Source organism: Serinus canaria, chromosome 23 (assembly GCF_022539315.1).
Source record: "Serinus canaria isolate serCan28SL12 chromosome 23, serCan2020, whole genome shotgun sequence".
In the NCBI taxonomy this organism is placed as follows: Eukaryota; Metazoa; Chordata; class Aves; order Passeriformes; family Fringillidae; genus Serinus; species Serinus canaria.
Window position 1 is genome coordinate 6209273 of NC_066336.1, and position 25843 is coordinate 6235115.

A 25843-nucleotide genomic window follows, 5' to 3' on the forward strand; every position below is an offset into this window, starting at 1 on the left:
TGGTATCTCAGCGAAAGAAACTCCAACGCCACCCAGCCTTCCCCTCCCGGCCCCGGGAGAAATCCTCGCCTCTCACCTCCATCCCCATCCCCTCCTGCCGCTGGGGATAAAAGGGACGAGTCCTTGTTAGCGAAGGACCCAGCCACGGGGGCAAGTTCTGACGGCGGTGCAGGGAGGAGGGAGAGCCACCATCATCCTCCTCGCCGCCAAAAAAACAAGGCCGGGGGATTTTATTGCTGTGGCAGCAAGGACAGGCTCCATTCGTGCGGGATTCCGGCCAGCAGCCCCTTTCCTGGCTGATTTATTGAGCCGCGAGGCTTGGCATGTCATTCTGCCTGGGATTCTGTGTTCCCCCATCCCAAGCCCACACCCCAACACCCACGAAGCCACCCAAAAACCCTCCAAAGGGAGTGGCTGGTGCTGGGAACATGCTCCGTCCCCGGTGTCCTGCTCTCGCTGATTCTGTTTTCAAATTAACATGGGAAAGATGCCCATTACCTGCTTCCAGATAATGACTATGATTAGGCAGAGCTCTGCTGCCAGCCGAGATCTGAAGGATTTCTGTGCTCTCCAGCAGCGCTTTGCCAGTGCAAAAACAAGAGCAATAAAGTGTAAATAAAAGACTAAAGGAAATTGTGGGTCCATCAGCGGATGGGGTGTGTGGAAGGGGCTCTAATGATGGGCCCTCTGCAGTGGGGTGGTGGCTGCAGGCTCCAGGCAAGGGAAAATTGGAGAGGGGCTGTCCCAGTGCCAGTGTGAACCTGGTTTAGCCCCTGCTTGCTGGGAACTGGGGGTCTGGGGAAGGAAAATTCAAGATGTGCATGTGTAAGGCTGTTCTGGGGGGACTCCTGGCCCTGCAGGTAGAGATGGGGGCTTAAAGAGGAGGAAGAAATAGTTGGATCTCCTGAGATGACTGCACCAGCTCCCAGAGCACCCAGGGTTGGTGGGTGGTCCCACACCTCCCCTGCCTTGTGGTGTGGCACTCTGCACCCATGGAGCAGGACAAGGGACCCCTCTGTGCCAGGTGTCCAGGGGCATCTCCATCCCCAGACCACCAGAGACCCCCGGGCAGGGGAGGCTCAGGATGTGCAGGGAGCAGCACAGAACCCATCAGGGTTCTGATGTCACTGGGACATGCTGGGGTGTCACTGGCGGTCTCACCCTCATCCCACTGCTGGGGGAGGCTCAAATTCCCTGCCTGTGCTGCCAAGCTGAGCTCCAGCTCCCTCTGAGCCTGCCAGGATCCCCCCCAACCGTCCAAGGTCCCCTCACCATGGCAAGAGGACATGGAAAACCTTGGCTTGGCCATGAGCTCAGCCTCACTGAGAGCCTTGGGGGTGGCTCTCATCACCCCTGGGGCAGTGTCCCTCCCCATGACCCCGTGTCACCCACTGGGCTCCCAGTGCTCCCAGTGCCAGTGGGACGGGCGCAGGGGAGCCCATCCCGGCCGGTCGGAGGCAGGAAGCTAATCTGTGCACAGATTAGGCAGAGTTCCCAGCCATGGAGGTTTCTTCTTCTTCCTCCCCCCCTCAGTGATAACAAATAATAATATAATCCCCTTAATCCCTCCCCGAGGAGCCGGCGTGAACTCCCGGCCGGGAAGCACCGCGCTTCTGCCGCTGCTGATAACTCACACCCAGGCCCCCAGAAAAACAAACGCTCTGGCTCTCACGTTGCCCCCCAGAACTCCATGTGCTGCCCAAGGCTCCCTCTCCCACATCCCCAGACCCCCCCATCCAGCCCCACTGCCATTCTGGTAGGATCCAGCACCGCTCCTGGTTCCTTCCCTCTCAGTGAGGCCATCGTGGCCCTGCAGAGCCCCCAGACTCAGGCAAAGGGGGCCCATTCAAGGCCCCCATGGAGGCTCTGTCCTCTCAGCTCCTTCCTCTGCAGCAGGGAAGTGGCAAAGCCCCAGGAAGCTTAGCTTAGCACCCCAGGTGCCCCTGTGCTGCCCAGGGACAATGCCAGGGATGTCCCCCCTGCACCCTCCTTTTCCCCAGGGACACCCTGGGGGATCCTGCAGCCCCCACGACACACCAGCTGAGCCCCAGAGCTTTATTTTAGGGATGTTGGTGTGGGGAGGATCACCTCAGCCCCAGCTGAGCCCCCAGCAGTGCTGGCACAGATCCTGCACCCCCCCCACCCATCACTGGGGTGCTGGAAAGGAACATCCAGCTGCCACATCCCCCTCCCTTCCCAGGGACCCCAGCCGGCTACTTCCCCCTGGTGCCGAGCCCTCCCTCTGTCACCATCCAGCAAATATTAATAACAGCCCTGCAACCGCCTGTGCTTTTATTCCCTGGCTTTGCTGGCCCTGGCTCTGCTGAGCTCAGCTCCTCTGGCTCCAAAATGCCTTTTAAAATTACCAGAGAGTGGAGACCCCTGCGAACACGCTGCCCCGGCTGCCCCCTCCTCCCTGGCACCCACGGGGGGCCAGCAGCACCCATGTGCCACCGGCGAGCTGGGTGCCATCCGCCCCCCTTATTGCAGAGGCGCCAGGCTGGGCTTGATTAAAACCCAAGTGAAAGGCAGAGCCAGGGCAGAGAGGGGGTTTAGATCGCTCCGGGGAATGTTAATGGACTCCAGAGCTTTCTGCCCGGCTGGCGGCTGGGCTGGATCCAGCCCTGGATGGGCAGGCGGCTGCAGGAGCGCGGCTGGACCCGGCAGGGCGGCAGGAGGGCGGCGGGGACGGACACACGGCGCTTGGAAGTGCCTTCCACGGGCCTGGCCGCTCCTCTGGGAAGAGCAGGGGTGGTCTGGTGCCCCAGCTGGGCTCTGCCGGCCCCGCTGCCGCGGCAGGGCCGGGCTGGCACCGCACGGCTGCCCACGGCGGGGTGGCACCGCCGGCACCGCACACCCATCCCGGCTGTCCTGGGAGCGCAGCGCTCCGGGGTGACACCGCCCTGGGGGCTGCGGAGGAGCTGCCACTGCGGGGCTGCTGCCGGGAAGGGCCGGGGCGGGCGCAGGTGCCGCTCGGGGGGTGCCGGTGCCCCCGACACGGAGCCGCTCCCCAGCCGGCTCCGCTGGATTGCAGGTCTGACGTGGGAAATCGCCTCCCTCCCTCGTTAGCTGTGATTAGCATGTCAAGTGGTTGAAGTTGGTGGGTATAAAGGATGCGAGCGAAGAATAATGGCTTCAATTTTCTTCACGGCACAGCCATTAATTTGAAGGAGAAGGGGGTGTCCAAAGCTCCCGGCAGCTCCAGCCCTGCGGGGCGAGGGCGGCTCCTGCTGCTGCCCTGCCCGGCGAGGGGGACGCGACCCTCGGAGAGCCTGGCACCGGCATCCGTGTGCTTCCCGCGCCGGGGCGGTGGTGCACACGGGTGTGCAACACGTGTGCATCCGTGCACGCCATCCCGTGCCCCACTCACAGTCCTGGGAACGGGGACTCCCCCCGGCTCCGGCCCCAGGTGGTGGGCGGGGGGAAGGCAGGGGCAGGGGGGCAAATTCCTGCCGCGTTTCCAAGGGGATAGTGGCAGTGGAAATGGAGGCAGAGCTGCCTTTGCCAGGTGGGTGCTGGATCCTGGCACAGCCCTCTGAGCCTCCCTACGTCCTTCTTCCCCATGGACCCAGTGGCCAGTGCTCTGGCTCCGTGCTGGCCCAGCCCTGGACCCCTCTGACGTGCAGCATCCCTCATCCCACGGTCCTGCAGCATCCCTGGTCTCCAAGCTGCAGCATCCTGAGAGGCCAGAACCCTCCTCCCAGCAGAGCTGCTTAATTAAAACCATCATTTCCATCCCGAGGCACAGCCAGGCACCAGGACCTGGCTCACCCCGCATCCCTGCACACCACGTGGCCGTGCCGGACTCACCCTGGGTGCTCCCAAACGCAGCTCTCAGAAACCTTCCAAAAATCCGTGCTAAACAAATAAAAAAATAGCAAAGCAATAATTTCCCCCCAAATGTTGAGCTTTTCCCTCCTTTCCCCCAGCAAACCCGGGCGATGCTGGGCTGTGCAGATCAATCCCCAACAATCAGCCCCATCACGAGGTTTTTCAGGCACCGGAGTGGCTCATGCTGCTTGAGAGATATAATTGAAGCTTTAAAAAAAGACAAAAAATAATAAAATAAGTGAAATCCAGCTGTGGTCCAAGCAGCCAGTCATACCCAGCGAGGCTCTGGTGCACCAGGTGATGCTTCCTGGTGGGATTTACCTGCTGGGGGGGAATTTCATCATCTTTCAGTGCTGCTTGTTGTGACCTGGAATGGGAGAGAGGAAAAATGGGGTGGGAGAGGGTGAATTTGATGCTCGTGGGAAGCATCATATGGGAGCCAAGCTGGGAATGAAGGGTCATGGACCCCCAAGAGGCCAGCCAGGAGGGGTCATGGAGTGGCCAGAGGGGGGGTTCAGACCCTTGGGATGGGTGCTGGATGCAGGCACGGCACACGGATGGCTGCCCGCCCCCAACCTGCTCCCGTGCCTCAGTTTCCCCCCGTTATGTCACAGTCAGGGGACAGCTGGTGCCCACCGGGCTGAAAGCACAACCGGGGGTGCCCCCGGTGGGTCCCGTTCCCCCCAGCCCTGTCACTCTGTGTGAGCACGGTGCGAAGGAGGGGCTACAACCCTCATCCCACCCTCACCAGCAGCCCCCCAGCAAACAGGGGGTCCCTCAGCATCCCCCCACCCCTTCGGCATCCCGGCGGGCTGGGGTGGCACTGCCAGCCCGACCCCTCCGCTCCCGCATCCATCAGTGCGCGCCGCGAGTTCCTCTCCATAGCAACCCCTGCTCCCCGGCCCCAGAGCTCTCGGGCAGCCCCGACCCCGCTGGCACCGCTCACCTGTCCACCTGGGCACTGCCCACCTCTCCTACCTGGGCACTGCCCACCTGTCCCACCTGGGCACTGCCCACCTCTCCTACCTGGGCACTGCCCACCTGTCCCACCTGGGCACTGCCCACCTCTCCTACCTGGGCACTGCTCCCCTCTCCTACCTGGGCACTGCCCACCTCTCCCACCTGGGCACTGCCCACCTCTCCCACCCTGGCACTGCCCACCTCTCCCACCTGGGCACCGCTCACCTCTCCCACCCTGGCACTGCCCACCTGTCCCACCCACAGGTAGCTGTGCCCCCCACTCCGGACCCCCCCTTCTCCTCTCCTGGAGGCTGCTGCCTTCACCCTCCCAGGCTGGAAGTTGGTGCATTTCTGAATTTTATTTGTTTTCTCCTTATTTTCCTCCTCTTTTTGCTGCTTTCTGGCGGTGACGCCTCTCCCCTCCACCTCCCTGTGCCCCCTTCCCCCGGCGGTGCCAGGTGGGCGAAGCCCCTCCTGCCTGCAAAGCCCCCTGCACAAGTCCCCAGAGTGCCACCGGGCCCCTGGCACTGTTCCCCGGACCCCGGGTGGCACCACGTCCCCGTTTGTACCAAAATTCAGCTTTCTGGGTGCAATTCTGCCCGAAATCCAGGGAGGGTCCTTGTCCCTCCAACCCCCACCCCCGGCACAGCCAGGCCGTGCTCCCCCAAAAAAGAGAAGCAAGAAAGCAGTGGGCATCGCTCAATATATAGGTTTCTTTTTAATATAAAAAAAGTGCCTATTAAAAATTCCTTCCTAAATAACACAAAAAGACCATTTGAGGGGCAAAGCGGGGGCCGGGGGGGCTCACGGGGGGGCCCCTCTGGCCAGGGCAGCACGAGCACTGCACAGGGCAGCTGGGGGGGTGGGGGAAGGAGGGGTTTTTTGACCAAATTTGGGTAGTTTTCCCTTTTTTTTTTTTTTCCTTTTTCGTGAATTTTGCCTTTTTATCCATTTCAGGGTGGTTTTCTTCTCTTTGTGTGTGTGTGTGTTTTCTCTTTTTTTGCAGAACCCACAAAGCTGCACAGAGATTGCCAAACCCTTGAGGAGGGGGGACACACAGGGAATTTGTGGGAGGAGAGGACCCCAAAGCCCACCTGGCACCCACACACGCACCCACACCCTGAGCTCGTCACCGCCACCGCCCCGGGGACCCTGGGAAAGGGTCCCCCCTTTACCCCAGCCCCCCACTCCCCCTCCCCACCAAGAGGGTCTGTGATTGATTTAGTCCTTTTTTTTTTTTTTCCTTTTTTTTTAAAGTTTTTTTCTTCTTTTTTTTTTTTTTTTTTTTTTTTTAAACTCCTTTTTGTTTTTATACAAATTTGGATCTTTGGGTGTGTACTGCCAAAAAAAAAAAAAAAACACCAACCAAAAAACCCAACGAAAAAATCAAAAACCCGCCTTCGTTCTTCAGAATAATAATAAAAATAAAACTCAAATCATCATTGAATCATTAAAAAAAAAGGCAACAGAAACCCAAGGAACCCATGCGGAAGTTGCACACCACAAAACCACAGCAGATGTACAGAATGCAATATACAAGACACGATTTATAATAAAACATTATATACAATAAATAGGTTATTGTCACTTTTTTCTTTTTTTTTTTTTTTTTTTTTTTGTTGCTCGATCTGTAAATAAATTTTTTCTCAGTGCATACTGGGGGGGTTTTGCTCTTTTCTGCTGCATATTCACCTCTTGGATGCTTTAGGCCTGTTCTCCATAATTTTTGGATTCTCCCTCCGGTGCGTGATTCTTTTTTTTTTTTTTTGTCATTTTTCAGCTTTTTAATTTTTTTTTTTTGTTTTTTGTAATCCTTAAACATTTTTTTTTTTAACTTCTTTTCTTCAAAAGTATTTACAATTGCTGGTTTTGTGCAGAAAATGAAAATTAATCAAATAAAAAATAAAACTTAAAGAGTCCCTCTGCTTCTGGCTGGGAGGGGGGAGAGAACGCGGCGCCGGCGCCACGGCCGAGGCGGGGCCGGGGGCGAAGCGGGGGCGGCGGGGCGGGGTCCCCTCCGGAGGCGGCCCCCTCCTCTCCTCTCCTCTCCTTTCCTCTCCTCTCTGCTCCGGCGGCCGGGACGGGCGGGGGGCGCAGGGCTGGGGGTGCTGGGGCTGGGGACAGAGGGAGAGAGGAGTGAGGGTCGCACCCTGGGGTGACTGCCAACCCCTGGCCACCAACACCCGCCGAGCTGGGCTCTGGCACCCCCATCCCCAGGGGCCGGGGTCCTGCTCCCCAAATCTGGCACCCCCATCCCCAGGGGCTGGGGTCCTGCTCCCCACATCGGGCACCCCCATCCCCCGGGGCTGGGGTCCTGCTCCCCACATCGGGCACCCCCATCCCCCGGGGCCAGGGTCCTGCTCCCCAAATCTGGCACCCCCATCCCCAGGGGCCGGGGTCTGCTCCCCAAATCTGGCACCCCCATCCCCAGGGGCCGGGGTCCTGCCCATCTCCTTCATCTCCTCCACCCCAACACTCAGGGATCTGGGGGTCCTGCTCACCCCAGTCTGGCACCCATGTCCCAGGGATCTGGGGGTCCTGCTCACCCCAGTCTGGCACCCATGTCCCAGGGGATCTGGGGGTCCTGTTCACCCCAGCTGGCACTCATGTCCCAGGGGGTCTGGGGGTCCTGCTCACCCCAGCTGGCACTCATGTCCCAGGGATCTGGGGGTCCTGCTCACCCCAATGTGGCACCCATGTCCCAGGGGATCTGGGGGTCCTGTTCACCCCAGTCTGGCACCCATGTCCCAGGGATTCTGGGTCCTTCCCATCCAACCCTGCACTCTGGAGTCCTGCTCGGTCTTGTCTGGCACCCACGTACCCGCAGCTCTCAGGTCCTGCTCACCCAGTCAGGCACCGGAACAGGGGGTCTGGGGCATCCCACACCCCCTCACCCTGGCACACCCTGGCTCCTGCACCCCACAGCCCAAGCTCCAGCCACCCCCAGACACTGCAGCCGACAGGGTCCCCAGTTTGGTGCGTGGTGGGACAACACCCGGGCCAAGTGCCCACAGGGCAGCAGGGGCCGGGGGCACCCTGAGGGTGGGTGCAGGTGGGTCAGGGAACCCACCGGAGCACGGAGCACCCGCACAGCCTGGCTGGGGAGCACAGCTGGCACAGCTACTGGGTGGGGAGCACAGCTGGCACAGCTACTGGCTGGGGAACACAGCTGGCACTCACCTGGGGACGGTGGTGTCTCCGAGCCCCGCTGGCGACGCTGCCAGAGCCTGGAGGGGTCAGCGCTTCACCAAGAGCCATCGCTGTCCATCCGGCAGGAGCAGCCCCAGGCGCCGAGCGGACGGGGAGGGACAAGAAAAGAAAAGAATCCCCAAACAGCCTCCCCGGGGCGGCCCAGGGGGCCCCGGCCGGGCTGGGGGCAGGGGGCACCCAGCGCTGACCCCCAGATCCCCTCCTGCCCTCCCTGCCCGCGCCCCTGCGCCGGGCCTGCGCTCTGTCCGTCCGTCCGTCTGTCCGTCCGTCCATCCGATTGTCCTGCTGCGGGGCGGGGGGGGCGGCAGTCCGGAAAGCAGAGCCGGAGCTTGGCAGGCAGAGCGGGTTTGAGTGCGGAGGGGGAAAAACGGGGGGTTTCTCTCTTCATCCATTATTATTAATTTTTTCCTTTTGTTTCACTTATTTTTTATCTTTTTTATCTTTTTTTCTCCTTTTTTTTCCTTTTTTTCTCCATTTTTCTTTCTTTTTTTTTTTCCTTTTTTTTTTTTTTTAAGAAAACAAACAAACGGTTCCAATCCCAGTTAAATACAGAACTTGAAAAGTGTTCCAGAAAAAAGTGCTGGCTAAATTACCTCTGAAAGAGAAACACAACATGGAGAGAGAGGGGGACACGATGAGAAGGGCCCTGAGGGTCCCCTGTGTCCCCTTCTGCCACCCTCACTCCCAGGTTCTCCCCCACCTACCCTGTAACAAAACCTCGTTGTCCCGTTGGCACGTCAGCAGACACTACAATGAGGTGACCGTAAAAGTGTCCTCAGGGTGCTGTTGCTCTACCATGGGTCCCAAAAACCCGCTCTTCTGGGTGGGGGCCATGACGGGGTGCCCTTGGGGTGCAAAACTGGGGTACCTGTAGTTGTCCTGCAGCTGCAACATTGAGTCTCTTGGTACGGGGGAGATGTTCAAGTCATTGATCAAGGGACAAGCGTAGGGTCCTCGGTGGTGAGCCCGGGACATCTCCAAGGGCTCCTTCTCGCCCTTGGAGGGGTGGGTGCTGCTCGGGCTGCTCAAGTGGGGGTTCAGACATGGGGGGTCCGTCCTGCCCATGAAGTCTACCAGCATGCCAGCGCCCGCCTTGCCGTCGTAGGAAGGGCTGCGGGTGCTGGCGTTGGGGGAATACCAGTACGGGGGGTTTTTGCAGCTGGGGGAGTCATAGTGCGCTTGAGGCATGGGCAGGTCGCGGCAGGCCAGGTGCGGGGCGTGCGGCAGGGCCCCCCCCTGCATGCTGTGTTTGAGCGAGTCGCAGGCGGGCAGCTTTCGGATGCTGCCCGCCCGGAGGTCCTCCTTGAAGGCCAAGGTCGGGGAGCAGTTGGGCGAGAAGGCTTTCTGCAAACCGGCCTCGAACACAGTCTGCTGGCCGGGGGCCGCCAGCTGGTGCGGGAGGGCAGGGAAGTGCTTGCTCTCCAAATCCGGCTGCCCCAAACCGGGGGAGTCGCTCTGGAACCCCTGGACAAAGGTCCCATCCGAGGGGGTGGAGGGGTTCATGGAGTAGGGGCCGGTGTAGTCACAGGGGTCCCGCTCCCCCACCCCGAAGCCCCGGGACTGGGAGGGCAGGGGGGACATGCTGCTGTCCCCGCTGTAGTAGTCCAAGCCCAGGTCCGTGCTGTCCTGGAAGAGGGGGTTCACCGCCTGTGACTTGGTGGGGAACTTGGCTTTGCCTGTACCCCTCTCCTTCTTGGAGGCACAAGCCCCTCGGGAGCCCCGGGGCTGACGGGGTCCAGTGTTCCTCTTGGAGGGGTACACGGAGGAAGAAGAGGAAGAGGAGGAGAAACTCAGGTGGGAGGTGTCGAACATGTCCACCTTCTTCCGTCGGCCTCGACCGGGCTTAGAGTTACTCTGGAAGAGGACGCTCTGGTTCCAGTTGTAGCCAGGAGCAGAGGATGCCTCATTCCAGTCCATCATCAGCTTCTCCAGGCTGGAGAGGCTGGACTGGCCCTCGCTGGAGGACGCCTCGCTGTTGGCGCGCCGGTAACCAGCCGGCTGGTTGAACTGGGTGCTGTCAGAGGAGGACTCCGAGAAGGTCTCGGAGACCGTCTGCTGCTTGGCTTTCTGCGGGGTGTAGTTGGAGATGTCCAGGATGACGTTGGGTTCATTGAGGTGGCACTCGAAGCCCGGGTTGTAGAGCTGGCTGAAGGCTTCTGAGCTCCAATCCAAGCCGCCGTAGCCCTGCCGGAAGGCCCACGGCGCGGCACTGGGGAACTGCCGGCAGTTTTCAGGTGAGGGCTGGAAGGACGCTGACCCCTTGGGCACCATGTAGCCGCCGGGCGAGACGGTGCTGGCCCGGCTGTCGCAGCGCAGGGGCGTGTGCGCGGCGCTGGAGAACTGCCCCCCCTGCTCGGCACTGTTGAAGAAGGCGGCTTTTCCCAGGGGCAGACTGGGACCAGCTGTCGGTGGCGCGTAGCCGGCACTGTGGGCACTGCTGGGTGAGGACGGGAGGCTGCTGCCACTGCCGTAGGCGAAGCTGCAGTCCTTGCTGTTGGGGCAGTCCTGTGCTGATGGGTACTGCTTCCCTGGCGGGAACACGCTGGCCGGTGCCACGCTCTGCCCGGCGCTGCCATAGCTGCCGTACGGGGAGTAGCCCGGGGTGCCACTGGCCGCTGGGTGAGCCGTGGGCGACCGGGACACAGCCGACGGCGGGGCCAGTTTGGGGAAGGACTCGGTGCCCCGGCACTCTGCCGAGCCTTGGGTCACGCCGTAGCCGCTGGAGGCGCGGCCGGGCGGGAACGCTGGCCGACCCTGCATGGCCGCGTGGAAGGCCTCGGCACCGGGGCTGGCCGCCGGCACTTTGCCGCCGCGGGCAGCGTAGGCAGCCATGCCCCGCTGGCCGGGCAGCGCGGCCGGGGGGGCCGTGTAGGCAGCCGCCGACTTACGGGACTCGGAGCGGGACGCGGAGAGGGCAAAGTCCAGCAGGTCGGAGGAGTCATCGGAGTCCAGCAAGGAGCGGAAGTAGCCGGTGAAGAGGCTGTGCCGCTCCGGACCGGTCTCTGCCTGCGAGGATGGTGCGCTGCCGGCGTAGAAACCGGCGCGGCCAGAGGAGCCCGACTCCAACCCCGCAGCATGGAAGGGTCTGGCCTCGGCCCCTTGGTAGCCACCGTTGCGTCCAGCCTGGCCGCCGGGGTGGCCGTGGTGGGGGGCCCAGGGGCTGCCCTTCTCCCCCCCGCCCCACTCTGTGGCGGGGCCGTCCCCAAAGCTCTGCCCGGAGCTGGGTTCGGGGAACAGTGCCCCGTTCTTGCGTGCCCGTCGCTTCCGCTTGGGCTTGCCCACGGGGTCGGGCTCCAGCCGGCCGCGCTTGCGGGGGTGCACGGGGTCAGCGTGGAGGGCAGTGGGGGCCTTCTTCTTCTTCCCGATGCCCTCAAAGAAATCGCTGAAGGAGCAGCGTGCGGCGCGGGCAGCGTGGCTTCCCCCGCGCCCACCGAAGCCCCCCGCCTTGCCGCCGCGCCGGCGGAAGCCCTGGACACGGTGCAGGAAGTGGGAGATGCTCTGGGTGTCGGGGGCTTGGTGGATGGAGTCGGGCTCGCTGGGGGTCCAGCAGCGGGGCGGTGAGCAGCGCCCCGAGCACTGGCTCTGTCTGTTGAGGAAGGCCAGCTTGGCCAACACATCCGAGTAGTCGGCTTTGCTGTCATTGGTGTCGGCGATGTAGGAGGGCTGGGGCGAGGCCAGCTTCTGCTTCCTCCTCCTCCTCTTCTTCACTTCAGGGGTGGGCTCCTTGGGCTTGGTTTGGCCCAGCAGCAGGTTTTTGGGAGGCCGGCCCCGCTTGCGCTTCAGGATAATGGGCATCTCGCCAGGGGGGAACACCACGACCACGTTGCGCCCATTGTTCTTCATCTTGAGCAGTGGCGTGGGCTCCATGGAGCTGCTGGCTGCCAGCTCCTTCCCCTCCAGGTTCAAGTTGCTGCTGAGCGATGACACCTTGTAGGTGGTCTTGTTCCTCCTCCCCAGGGACACGGGGATCTTGGCCATCTTCACCACCATCTTCCTCACCCCCCGGCACTTGCTCTTCTTCCCTGCCGTGGGGGCTTTGGGCATCTCGTTGGGGTCCAGCGTGGTGGGAGGCGATGGCGGTGGGGGGCTCAGCACCGGGGTGTCAGGCTCCTCGGGCCCGGGGGGCAGCTCAGCGGGCAGGGTGAGGGGGGACAGGACGTGGCTCTCAGGGGTGATGTCCACCCGGCGCCCTCGCCCCGCCCTCCTCCGGCGGCACAGCATCTTTGGCTTATCAGTCCGGCGCAGGGCGTACTTGCGGTGGTCTTCGCCACACCGCCCGGCCCCCCGGCCCCCGCAGGGACCCCGCTTCACCATCGCGCTCAGGGGACACCCCCCGAGCCGGGGCTGCAGCCCGTGGGGCCGCAGAGGGTCCCCAGTGCCCGGCTGTGCCTCCAGCAGCTCCGAGACGGCTCCCAGCGGCTGTGGCTCCAGCAGCGAGGGCTCAGTGGGCAGCAGCGAGGGCTCCAGCGCCCCGGGCAGCGGCTCCAGGGTCTGCAGCCCCAGAGGCTCTGCCAGTGGCTCCAGTGACTGCAGCTCCAGCGACTCGGACAGAGGCTCCAGCGACTGCAGTTCCAGAGACTCAGAGAGCGGCTCCAGCGACTGCAGCCCCAACGGCTCCAGGTTTTGCAGCTCCAGCGACTCTGGCAGCGGCTCCAGGCTCTGTGAATCAAGCAGCTGGGGCTGTGACTCCAGGGACTGGGAATCCAACAGCCGGGATTGGGAGTCCAGCTCTTGGGCTGGCAGCAACTGGGGCTGCGGCTCCATCGCCTGCGACTCCAGCAGCTGCGTCCCTGGGCAAGCCAGGGAGGCCAGCTCGTTCAGGATGTCCGCCTCGGCCAGTTCCGAGTAATCGCTGGCATCGGGCTGGGAGCAACCAGCTTCATCTGCCGGAGCTTTGGAGACATCTCCCACACCCACACCGTGTCCTGGGGGCTGCGGGGTGCTCCCCCCGCCTCCGTCAGCCTCTCCGTCACGCGCTGGGGGCCGGGGATGCCGCGACGGGTCGGATTTGAGGAGCACCCCCCGCTCCTCGGGGCTGCGGATGCTGTTGGCCAGGGAGGGCGAGGAGAAGAAGCTGTACTGGAGGTCACGGTCAGCGGGCAGGAGGCGGCTGTCCTCGTGAGCCCCGCCGCCGCCACGGAGGCTGCCACAGTCCAGGTGCACCCCGCTGTTCTTTAGGTCCTCAGAGAGGCGGTTGAGGTCCTTCATGATGTCGATGAGCTGCACCACAGGGTGGAGGTTGATGTGCCCGTTGCCGCACTTGCTCCGGAGCAAGGCGAGGATGCCGTCTACGTTGCAGCGGCCCGAGGCCAGCGTCGCGTTGGGGAAGGTTTTGGGAGCCCGATCGCGGGCAGATGCCTCCTCTGCGCTGCCCCCCAGGATCCGGGGCTCCCCGGCGCAGCCCAGCAGGTCCTCGGCCGCCTTGGTGCCCCCGTGGACGCTCTGGCAGCGGTCGGCCGGGTCGCCGTGCAGCAGCGAGCCTGCCTGGTGCTCCCGGCCGAGCGCGGGGCACGACCCCTCAGGGAAGCTGAGCACACTGCAGGACAACGCCTTCTCGGCCGGGCAGGCGGGGGGCCGCTGCACCGGGTGTCCCGGCGGGTAGAACTTGGGCTCTCGGACGTAGTCGGGCGAGCCACGCACAACGCTGGTCGTTACCACTGGGCCCGGGGGCTTCACGCGCATCCTGACCTCCTCCTCCCCCGCGTGCCGCTTGGCCGAGCAGTTGCTGACATGGGGGTCAGGGAAGGTGACACCAGGACCTACGGGCAGCAGAGAGGGGGACAGTGAGGCTCCACAGGCACTGCCGGCCACAAACAGCCAGCAGAGCCTCACTCCAACCCCCTGTTCTCAGGGATGAGGTGCCCATATCCATCCCCCAGCTCCCTCTGCCCTGTCAGCAGCAAGGACCCGACAGGCACCGCAGGAATGTGACAGCCCTGCTCACAGCTGGGAAAACGGGGCCTTGGGGGAACTGGGTGCCTTCCCCAGCCCAGGAGCAGGGGGCTGGATGTCCTCCCCACACCAGGACAGCTCGTGCCAGACTCCGGCACACTCCCCCTCCCAGGTGAGGAGGGATAGCTGCTTCCCTGCGTTTTCCCACCCCAGCCCAGGGGCAGAGTTTGGGTGTCTGCGGGGAGGGCCGGGGCTGGAACTTACCCTCGGCTTTGCTGCTGCTCCTGCTATTGCACTTGAGCTCTCTGCAAAGGAAGGGGTGTGCAGGGTCAGCCCCACACGGGGGGGGCTCACTTAAGTGCCCCCCACCCCTGTGCCAGTCCCTGTGCCAGTCCCTGAGGGGCTGATCCTCCCGAGCTGCCACGGCCGCCCGTCACCGTGGGGCTGCGGGGGATGGGCAAAGAGGGGGAGGCTGCCTTTCTTCTGGGGGACAGAGGGGACGGGTTTACGCCCCCCTCCCATCCCCAGCACCCCCTCCGCGGGGCGGGGGGTGGCGGGGGTCCTTCGGTGGCGCTGCCACTAGGTGTCCCCGGCGAGCCGCGCTCCGGACACGCGGGGGGGCTTCGCCCGAGGAGGTGCTCAGCACCTCCCACCCCACATCCCCCCGGCTCCCACCCACCCCGAGCACAGCTGCAACTCCCACCCGCGGGGACATTGCCCGGGGCCACCCCTCCCCTCGCCGGGACGCCCCTCGGTGGCGCCTGCCTCAGTTTCCCCTCTTGGGAAGGGGGTACAGCGACGGTTGTGGTGGGGTGGCTCGGGCACTCACGAGTGGGTGCCGGGCACCACGTGCCCACTGCACAGGGGCTGTAGCCCCTCTGTTCACCCCAAAAGCCCAAGCCGGGAGGCTGTGCAGAGCCGGCCATCCCCCCTCGCCCTGTATCTCCCGGGCAGGGATGGACAGAACATCGGCAGCGAGGTGTGCCGCCAAGCCCCCCCGGTGCCGCACCCCATTTTTGGGGTGAGGCTCCCAGCTACCTGTTCCGGGGGTGTTTGCAGTACAGGTTCACTCGGAAGCTCCTGCTGTCGCCGTCGCTGCCGGGCTGGCGGGGGCCGGAGCCCTGGGCACGCGGGAACCACTCGGCTGGCGGGCTGGCACCGTTCTCCAGTGCGAGGGGCTGGCAGGCGACCGAGCTCCCATCTGCTCGAGAGAGACCCCCGCACATCAGCCCAGCAGCCTCCTCCCCTGGGAGTGCCCCTTGCCCCGGCTGCCTTGGGTGCCCGCAGGGCTGGGCACACCGTGTGCCACCCGTTGACGCCTCCCCCTCGAAGCCACAGCCCACGGGGACACCCACGTTGTGCCCTTAACCCCATCACGGGATGCCCAGGGTGGCGTTTTGGGGCAGGACAACCCTTTCCTCCCCACCGTGTCCATGCCTTGAGCCGGGGGCTGCCCATATGAGATACCTACAGCATCTCCCACCAGGCTGTAGGCGCACGTGTGCTCATCCTCACGGATGTGCACATTGCACAGGCGTGTGCAGAAAGCTCTGGCCCCCCACTCTCCTGCAGAGGCACCCCCAGCCGCTGCCCGCGTGGCACAGGGGTGCACGGTGGAGCCCCCGAGCCCCTCGCAATCCCCCCGTGCCAGCACGTCCTCCTGTTTTCCCTCCCCAGCGCCGCGTGTGAATCCCTGCCGGTTGGCTCCCTCCCCCAGCACACACCCGCAGACACACACACGCAGCCGCTCGGCGTGATCCAGGCTCTTCCCGGTGTCTGGATTAGCGTGACAACTTATCAACAAGGCAGGGAAAGAGAATTCAAACCTGTCAGTCCATCCGCATCCCCCCCTTTCCCCGTCTCCCCGCCAGCCTTTGGGCGCAGCGCTGGCACCGCGGAGCTGCGGGCACCTCGGTGTAAAGTTACACCAAGGGCTATGAGGAGCAGGAAAATATGTGCTAGAAAGACCGGTCTCGTCTCTGCTGAGGCTGCTGGTGTGCCCAGGGAGCTGTCGGAGGGAGGCAGGCAGGAAGGAAACCAACGGGAGGTTTTCCAGAACAGCCGCCGAGAGCTGGTCCCCGCTGCCCAAGCTGCGCGGCTCCAGGGGAGGTTCGGGGTGTCGGGGGGCGTCGGGGGGTATCGGGGGCGCCGGGTGCCACCCCCCAGCTCTGCGCCGCCGTCCCCCGCTGTGTCCGTGGCGCACGGAGCTGCGGCTGCTTCGGCAAACGCTGCGGGACGCCCGCGGGTCCCCACCGGGGCGTGGGGGGGGTCTCTGGACGCGCCATCGCCCGCGTTCCGCACGGTCGCCGTTGCCCACGTTCATCGCCGGTGTGCAGGGGATGCCGCAGGCGCTGGGCACAGGTGGCGGCCCTTACCCCACAGCACCGGTGTCCGGTCCGGCTCCGGTGCCACGGGGGGGCCATGTCTCCCGTGACACGCGGGGGACCCTCGGAGCGCCGGGACTCCGCCCTCGCCCCGTGCAAAGCACCGTCCAAAGCGGGGACCACCTGCACCCCCGAGCATCCCCCCACCGCGGTGCGGAGCGCAGGTGGGAGCGGCGGTGGGGAGGGGGCTCCGGGGCGGGGGGGCAGCGGGGCGCACCGGGATGTTCGCCGCGCCGCCGCGCTCACTTTCACCTCCCCGCTCAGCCCCAGGCAGCCGCCACATGTTTCCCATTAGGCTCTCCGGACCTCGCCATTCCTGGCTTCCTCGCCAGGGGTAGGGCCTTTTTCCTTATTTTTTTTATTTTCCCCTTTAAAAAAAAAAAAAAAAAAAAAAAAAAAAAAAAAATTTCTTTTAATTTTTTTTTCTCCTCCCTGGTTACAAAACACCAGCCGAGACCACACAAGCGAGGAGGGACGGAGGGAGAAGGAGAGATAGGGATGGGCGCCGCGGGCGGGGGAGAGCCGGCCAGACCGGGTGCTGCGGTGGGGCCGGGGGGGTGAGGATGAAGAGCGGGGGGATGAAGCGGGCGAGATTGCAGTCACCTCCGCTTCCCACCTCCTGACCCCGCAGCCCTGCAAAGATAACAGCCCCCGAAGACTGCTGACTCGCCTCGCAGAAATCCAATATCCTCGCCTGGTGAACTAATCGACTACCTGGGCTCCCACCTCCCCTGCCCGGGCTTAATCCTGCTGCTGCAAAGCTTTAATTAGTTTAACGGTTTCAGGCTTGACGGAGGTTGGCGGCGGGAGGAATCAGAATCGTGGAATGGTTTGGGTTGGAAGGGACCTTAAAGCTCATCTCCTTCCAGCCCCCTGCCAGGAGCAGGGACACCTTCCACTGGAGCAGGCTGCTCCAAGCCCCGTCCAAGCCGGCAGGATGTCCTCCCACCTCCCCTACTCCGCCCAGACCGGGTTCCCCCTTGGTGGAAAGGGTGCCGCGGGGTGGCAGCATGAGTGTGCAGAGGGCTGGAGGCGCCCCCAAGCCCCCCTCAGCTCCCCGAGGCTGCTGGCACCCAGCCCCGACCCGCAGCGCTGGCACAGGGCGGGCACGGAGGGGCCGTCTTGGCACCGGCGTGGCGGCGGGGGGATGGAGGGATGGCCCCGCAGGACACGGACGTGGTTTGGTGCCCGGCTCCGAGGCCACCCAGACGTCAGGGTGGGGCCGGAGATGCCACCGGGAGACAGGCAGGCGGCAGGGACACAGCCGCCACACAGATGGGGACACGCTGGCCCGACGCCTCCCACCCCGCCGGGGCGCCGTGCCCAGCCGCCCGCGGCGGCAGCGCTGGGGACGGGGCGTTCTCCGCAGTGCCCCGCCGCCTCGGGGCTCCTCGGGCACCGCGGGGCGCTGCCAAGCTTTGGGGTGGCCCTTAGTACCCCCACACGGGCGTAGGGGCGTGTCCGGTTCCCGCTGTCACCCGCGTCCCGTGGGCACAGCCGGCCTTCCCCGACCTGCCCTACCTGCCCCCCCGAGTGGCACGGGGGTGTCCCACTCGTGTCGCACGCGGGGAGGCCGTGGCGGTGCCCCTCCCTCGCACACTCACACTCACACACCATGGTCACACTCGCCCACCACGGTGGCTCTCCTCCCCATCTGGGGGCACCACGGGGGTGCAACTCCCCCGCGCACCAAGCCCCCCACCCCCGGGGCATCGCGGAGCTTGTCCCCTCCGCGCCCCGTCCCTCGCCCCCCCCGGGCCCCTCCCAGGAGCCCCCAACCCCCGCCCCACCAGCTCCCCCAGTCCGTCCTGCGCCTGCTGACACCAATGGAAAATCCCCTCCAGTGACAGCTTCCTGGCAGGCGCTCGCCGAGGGTTTCCGTGTTCCCCAGCCAGCCCCCACCGGCCACCTCCTCCCCGAGCCACGCGGGGGGTCCCTCCGCCCTCACCCCCTCCACGCCGACCTCCACATCCCCTCTAATTCAGCATCACAGACCCCAAAGCACGTGGGTCCTGCTCCCTCCTCCTCCTCCCCACCCCTCATCCCTTGCCAGCCCCCTGCCCTCCTCTGAAGGGGGCACCCATCAGCGCCAGGGGTGTTTGGGGTCCTCTCTGGGTACCACTGGCAGCTCCCAGAGCCCCCACCCCCCTTGGGGACCCACCACCCTGGCACTGGGAGCAGGGCAGGAGCCGGGGGTTCGGAAGGGTGGGCACAGATGGGTGCTGGGGCATACAGTGCCTGCAGGCAGCCTGACCCTTCCTTCAGTTGTCACCCCACGGCTGGAACCCCGCTGCCACATCCCCCCTGCCGTCACCACGTCCTCCCGCTGCCCTGACTCCTCTGCCATGCTCTTAATTAGGAGATGGAGCAGATGGCGCCTGGGTTTCATCTTAGGTAACGGGTCCAGACGAGCTGCTTGGCCGCCAGCTCCCTTTGTGGGGCTAGGAGAGGATTTTGGGGTGTCCCCCAAGCAGGGAGCTGGTGAGGGGCCCTGCGCCTCCAATGCACTGCGGGGATGCTGCGGGGGCTGCAGTGCCAGCAGGGATTGGCTGGCATGTGGGGCACACATACCGGGGTTCTGCCCTCTCCCATCATCCCAGGGTGTCACATCCCCAGGGCAGGCTCAGACACCTGCCCTGGCACTGGGAGGGGGGTCTGGGACCACTGGCCTCTAAACAAGGGGTGCCCAAGGTCTTGACCTTATCTCCTCATAACCCAGAGCTGCAGGAAGGTGGCTGGGGAGTTCATTTCCCTGCAATCCCCCTGGTCCTGGCTACAGGAACCCCTGGGACACCCCCGTGCTGCTGGGGACAGTGCTGAGTCAGGGGACACGGCCCTTCTCCTGGGCCTGGCTCTGGATGCACCACTGGGGTCTCCTGGAGCACGCCCCCCTGGCTGGTGGCATCCTCCAGGCCTGGGGCTCCTGGAACCATGGCTCCCAGGATAGGCTCAGCCCTCAGCACCAGAACGTGGCACGGTGCCCTTGAGCTGGGCAGGGGTGGGGAGGCTTGGCCAGGCTCCTATTCCTGCTGCTGCAAGAAACCATCTCCCCTGCAAGGACCACCTCCCTCAGGAGAAACCATCTCCCCTGCAAGGACCACCTCCCTCAGGAGAAACCATCTCCCCTGCAAGGACCACCTCCCTCAGGAGAAACCATCTCCCCTGCAAGGACCACCTCCCTCAGGAGAAACCATCTCCCCTGCAAGGACCACCTCCCTCAGGAGAAACCGTCTCCCCTGCAAGGACCACCTCCCTCAGGAGAAGAGATCTATCCTGAAATGACCACCTTCCATGCAAGGATCATCTTCCTTGCACAAAACCATCTCCCCTAAACAGCCACCTCACCTGCAATGGGCATTGACCATCTCCCCTGCAAGGACCATCTCTCCTGCAATGGCCATTTCCCCCACAAGCCATTTGCCCCAAGGACTCTCCCCTGCAAGAACCACGTGGCCTTCAAGCACCACCTTCCCCACAAGGACCATCTCTCCTGCCACGACCATCTTCCCTGCAGTGATCATCTGCCCCATGAGAAATTGTCTCCCCTGCAAGGACCATCTCCCCCTAATGACCATTCCCCCTCTCATGACTATTACCCTTCAAAGACCATATCCCTGTAATGCCCATCTCCCCCACAAGAAACCATCCCCCCACAACAACCAACGCCCTTCCAGCGACCATCTCTCCCAGCAATCATCCATCCTGCCAGTCAGGAGCCCCTTCCCTCGCGCAAGGACCCCCCCACCGCCCCCCAAACGTGGGTACCCGCTGCCCCCCGGGTGCTGGGGGCGCTCAGGTGACCCCCGTGCCATCGCCCAGCAAGGATGCAGCCCCCAACTCCCTTGGTCGTGGAGGGGTCTGACTCCCCTCCCTGGCTTGGGGGGGCTCGGGGAGGGGCTGACAGATGGACCGCAGCGATGGTGGCACCTCGGCCGGCTGGAGCCCAGCGCCGCAGTTCAGAGCTAGCAGGGAAATGGGCTAAATTTAGCTCTTCCCTCGGTGCCAGCTTTGTTCCCCCGCCCCGTCGAGCCGGCGCGGGAGGCGAGCAGCCTGCGGGCCCCCTCCTCTGCCCTCTCCCTGCCTGCGGGAGGATACAGGACACACCAGCGCTCCTCCCTCGGGGTGCCAGCTCGCGGTACCGGGCGCTCCCCGCGCTGCCGGCTGTGCTTGCCCGCGGCCTCCGTGCGCCGGCCGCTCCCGGCGGTGCCCCGGGGGGCTGTGCCCAGCGTGGGGAGCGCACCCCAGGGCCCCCGCAGTGTGCTGGCAGCCCTGAGGCTGCGCAGATGGCCGCGGCCCCCCTCCCGGGCTCCCTGTTATAGCCACAGCATGAGTCACAGCCCCGGTGTGTCCCTGCCCAGCGCCGGCCACGCCGGGTCATGTAACACCCGCGGCCGCGCTGGCGCGGAGGGGGCTCCGCCGGCTGCCCACGCCACCCCCCGCCCCCAGCACCGGCACCCCGGGCAGCTGCAGAGCCCCCCGACACCCCGCTGGAGGCCCCCGGGGGTGGCAGCGGCGGTGCCCCCGCTCCCCGCCGGTGCGCTGCGGGTTAACGCCAAGCGGGGCCGGGATCCTGCGAGGCCAGTAACATTTGGAAGGCGCCAGATGGACGCGTGCCCATGCCGAAAGCTCGCTCGGCACAGCCATGCTCCCCCGGCGCTGGGGCTGGGGGGCTGCCCAGGGCAGCACAGGGGCGCCCGCCGGGAGGGGAGGATGCTGACAATGCGCCCAGCGGGGTCCTGGGTCCGCTGGTGCCCACCCACAGCCCACACCGGGCACCGGAGCCGCCCGAGCAGCCCCATCCCGCAGGCGATGGGGTGACGGGGTCCAGGTGCTGACACCGCGCCGGGGAGACCAGGTGGGGACTGAGGGGGGGTCTGGGTGGGGGGAGAGCAGCCAGTTGCCTCCCTTGGCCAATTTTAGAAACTGGCTAGACAAGAAAAGCAGAATGAGCCGGGCAGGATTAACGGCCGTGCTGGTGTCAGGGGGGGGGTTTCTTTCTTTTTTTTTTTTTTTTTTTGTGTTTTTTTTTTTTTTTTTTTTTTTTTTTTTTTTTTGTGGGAGGCACACACGAGTTGAGCGGAAACTCCTGGCTGTGGATCCTGTTTCCTGGGAGATGCGGCCGGCTGGGGCCGAGCTGGGGTGTGGGAGCCGCTGGGGACGATGCCAACACCGGCGTGATGGGGCAGGGGTACGGGGAGGCGGGGGCAGCCCCTGCCCCATCACGCTGGAGGCCTGGCACCCCAAAATATGTGGGTATGGAGGTGGTGCACCCACTAACAGGTCTGAATGTGCACAAGATGGTTGTGCACACGCAGGTGTGTGCACGGGTACAGGCACGGGGGAGGATTTGCACGCACGTGTGCAGACGGGCCTCACACAGGTGCACCCACACACACCCACGGAGCTGTGGGCACACACAGGTACAGGAACACGTGTGGGCACCAACGGGCACACAGGTGGGTCACACATGTGCCAAGCATGTACAGGTACACACAGACAGGAACAGGAACACGCACAGGCACTGGCGAACGCACTGATGGGTGCACACCTGTGTTACAGGTACACAGACAGGTGTGCTGGCACCTGGAGGTGCAGCACCCACCTCTGTGGCACAGGATCACACCTGCTTGGAGGTACAACACCCCATGGCAGCATGCACGAGCTGCAGGGATCCCCCAGGCACCCAACACACCAGGACAGGCCTGCACACCCCCATCCCATACCCTGGTGGTGGCAGTGGAAGCTGCTGGGGTTTGACCCAAAACACAATTCACCCTCCCCCCCTGAGAGGCCACGGTGGTCCCCCAAAATCTGGGGTGTGAAGAAGGGGTCTGCCAGCGCCACGCAGCAGGGACATGGATAGCGACAGGGAAACTGAGGCAGGAGCAGGGTGGGCAGTGCCAGGGGCGCTGATGGGAACAGGGAGCTGCAGCCAACTATTCCAGAGGTCCTGTAGTGCCCCAGCCCCAGGCTGGGCTCCCACCCAGCCGCCCCCATCTCCGGTTACACCGCGGCTCAGGCTCCCCAGGGAGGGGGCTGGAGCAGCCAGGTCTCTCGCACCCACCCACGCCGCACTGGCACCCCGACCCAGCCCCTCGGAGCACACACACCTACAGACACACCAATGTTTGCTCTCCCCCCTCACCGCGGAGCTCTCCATTAAAATTGGAAGAACACAACTTGCCGGCAGAGCCCCGGCGCGGATCGTACACAGCCTGTCACTCACACATCACTTTGTAGATGCCCATAAATTGCTTCATTACCTCTTCTAATTGAGGAGAACGCAGCTGCTGTGGGGCGGTGACGGAGCGCCTTCCCTTTGAAGGATGCCTTGCTCGCCAAAGACGGGTCCGGCAGAGCCGCAGAGCCCCACCAACATCCCAATAATAATAATAATAGTAATAATAACCATAATGACAGTATCCAAGCAAAATCCCCTGGAAAAGGGCAGTGGGACTCACATGTGATGGAGCCTGCTTGAGGGAGGGGACTGAGGGGCTTGCTGGCCCTGTACTGGTGGGGAAACTGAGGCACAGGGGAGGATGCACCACGCACATGGAAAGGGCAGGCATGGAAAGCCCTGCATCACACTGGGACCCTGAAGGGGAATATGGTGGTGACAACATTCAGGGAAAACCCAGACTCGGGGGATTGAGCATCTCCCTGCCTGCAGATCTGGGGGGCCAGGAGAATGCACAGCACCACCCAAAACTCCCTGGAGAACTTCCCACCCTGCTCAAGGGCTTCATTTTCCCATCTTGGCTGGCACGGCAGCGGGGGTCCTGCCACCCCCGGGTGCCCTGTTCCCCTGTGCCCCATCCCCGCGGGGGCCCCCCGTCTTTGTCTGGCGGCGGCGGGCGGCTGCGGCTGGGCTCGGTCCCCTTGCAGGATACTGCAGAAGGATTTACTGTATTGCAGCTTGTGCTGGCTGCAGCCCAGCACACAATAGATTAGCTGTAGCCCAGGGCAGCACGTTGCGGGGGAAGGAAGGTGGGACTCATCCGGCTGCAGATTGCAGGGCATTTGCTGCAGTATCCTGCAGGATCCGGACACTCGCTCCGGACACCCCAGCACCTTGCTCCAGCCTGGTACAGGGACCTTGAGGGGCTCGTGCAGCCCCCTCCTCATCCCCTCCACCAAATTCTACAGCAGAAACGTTTCTCGTGGCCACACGGGCTGGGGGACACCCTGCTTGTTCCCTGTCCCCACCTGGAGGTCCGGAGGGGCTGCAGTCCCCGATGGCACACGGGTGCTGCACAGGGGGACAGCGGGGCCCCCCTCGCCGGGTGCGACGGCACAAAGCTGGTGCAGGGAGGGAACCAGGGACTGCAAGCAGCACTAATTGATCGCGATTAATTCAGCTCCTACCTCCTCGGGTGGCAGGAGAGATGCTGAGACACAAGCGCAGCCCACAGAGCTCCCCAAACATGCTCTGCTCTCCCCTGTGCCCCCCTTCCCCCCTGGGAGCCCCACGCTGCCGGTCCCTGCGGGTGTGGGGGTCTCTGGTGGGTGTCCCGCTCCTGCTGCTGCCTCAGAGGTGCTGGGGATGGGTCCTTGGTGTGGAACCACATTCCCGGGGTGCTGTTTGAGGGAGAGGGTCCTGCTAGCACACCACCCTGTCCCCCTGAGATGCAGGGATGGCACACAGGGAGATGATGCTCAGGTGATGGCACAAGGGAGATGGGGTCACTGATGGCCTCGTGGTGACACCGTGACACCTCCAGCACGTTACCAGCCAGTGGGTGCAAACCAGAGGACGCAGGAGTGCTGCTGCCACCTCCTCCAGTACCCAGATGCCACCCCACTGGGGATATCGGGCACCCTGTGGGCTCCCCGCAGGCGCCGCGGGCAGGGGGGGCTGGAGCTGCGGGCGGGGGGACCCCGGTGACCGTCTGGATTTGGAGGGGTTTGGAGCCTGCAGATTCCGGCTCCATAATCCTATGTGGGATGCAGTTTCCACAGCAACAGCGGGTCAGAGGGCAGCGAGGGGAGCCGGCTGCTCCGCTTGGGATTGCAACGCTGCCGCCGCTGCCGAGCGCCGCCGGGCGAGGTGTCGGGGCGCGGTGTCGGGGCGCGGTGCCGGCCGGACCACGGTGGCGAGGGCAGGCGGCGGAGAGGGGCCGCGGGGGCGGCCGGGCTGGTGCTGCCGGGGAGGCGGCAGAGGCTCAGTGTGGCGTTGTCAGCAAAGATGTCACTAATTGTCTGCAGGAGCAGCAAACTCTCGTTAACCCTTGGGCGGCCGGCGGCGGGAGTGCTGGCGGGGCCGGGGGCACCCGGGCACCCACGGCCGAGTGTCCTGGGGCCGCCGCAGCTCCGCCACCGCCCCGCTCGCACGGCCCTGGGAGGGTCACTGCACCCACCTGGCCCCAGCGTCGCTGCTGGGACACCAGCGTGTCCCCGCTGGTGACCGTGGGCAGCCCCCTCGTCCCAAGGGCTCTGCCTTTGTCTCCACTGCCGTGGCTGTGCCACCCTTGGGCAAGCAGGAGCACAGAGGCAAATTCTGTGCCAGGGCCACCGAGCAGGGTCACCTCCACCCCAGGCCACTTCCATTCCTGGTCACCTCCTGTACCTCCATCCCTGGCCACCTCCGTCCATCTCTGCTCCCAGCCATGTCCCCACGGGCACACCCAGTGAGCTCAGGGGGTGCAGAGGGGTGCCGGCACCCCACCACGGCCACCTCCCAACTCACACCACACTCCACACCTCACCACGGCTCCATCCTCGTGGCAAAAGGACACACGAGCCCACGGTGACGCTCGGGCACAAGGCACGAGCACCCACCCTGCCCCGGGAGTTTTGGCCAGGGCTGGCACAGGCGCAAGCACCGGGGCAGAGGCAGAAATGGCTTTTCCACCTCTCAGCCAGCTCCAGGTAGACCTGGAAGCGCTGCCGGGAAGCGCTGACGTCGGCAGGAGCGGGTGGGGGCGGCGGGGGGAGGCCGGGGCCGGGGCCGCCAGAGCGGGGTCAGCAGAACGCCTCCGGCTCCGCTCGCCCCTGCCAGCCGTTCCGCGGACCTTTTGTTCCCATTCCGCACCTTTCCCAGCACCTCCTGCTCCCCGGGCTCCTATCCGGGGGGCCAGGGCGGGGGCCCCCTCCGATCCTGTGGGTTTGACGAGCAGGATGTGCCCAGCGTGGCACAGGGCACAGGGACCCAAATGATGAAGGGGACGTGGGCACATCCAGCCCCAAGGTGAGGTGACTGAAGGAGGTTGTGGGGGCTCTGTGAGGGAGATCTCAACCCAACCCCAAAAACCTGACCCCCACCTCCCTGACAGCCCTGGGGGGGTGAAGGGGAGGAAGGTAGCACGGCTTGGCATCCCAGGGTCCCGGGACATCCCCTGGAGCCCGTCCCAAAGCACAGCCAGCCTGGTGAGCTCAGTGGAGGGGATGGATCCTGCAGGACAGTAGAAAATGTGCACAAAACCAATGCTCCCACTGCAGGCAGCCACTGGGACTGGAAAAATGCAGGGCACAGCCCTCTGCTCCCCTCCCTGGTACCCCAAGAGCCCGGCAGCACACAGGGACACAGAACTGCTGGCTGAAGCTCATCCTGCACGGGGACAGCA

General features: G+C 64.3%; 1 protein-coding gene across 4 annotated transcripts in view; it reads right to left on the reverse strand.

Annotated features, from left to right (window-relative positions):
• Window positions 1-8475: 8475 nt before the first annotated feature.
• AHDC1 (AT-hook DNA binding motif containing 1) overlaps window positions 8476-25843 on the reverse strand; it is a 48536-nt gene continuing 31168 nt past the window's right edge. For 2 of the 4 annotated variants that reach the window (XM_050983224.1, XM_050983222.1), the window contains exons 2-5: window positions 14932-15094; window positions 14158-14198; window positions 8706-13760; window positions 8476-8596 (exon numbers count right to left, since the gene is read on the reverse strand). In XM_050983224.1, coding sequence (XP_050839181.1) covers window positions 8749-13760; window positions 14158-14198; window positions 14932-15094 — 5216 coding nt within the window. In that variant the 3' untranslated portion in view covers window positions 8476-8596; window positions 8706-8748. Of the gene's footprint in view, window positions 13761-14157; window positions 14199-14931; window positions 15095-15617; window positions 15671-25843 lie in introns of those variants that run through there. The other 2 variants (XM_050983225.1, XM_050983223.1) reach the window with 2 other exon arrangements.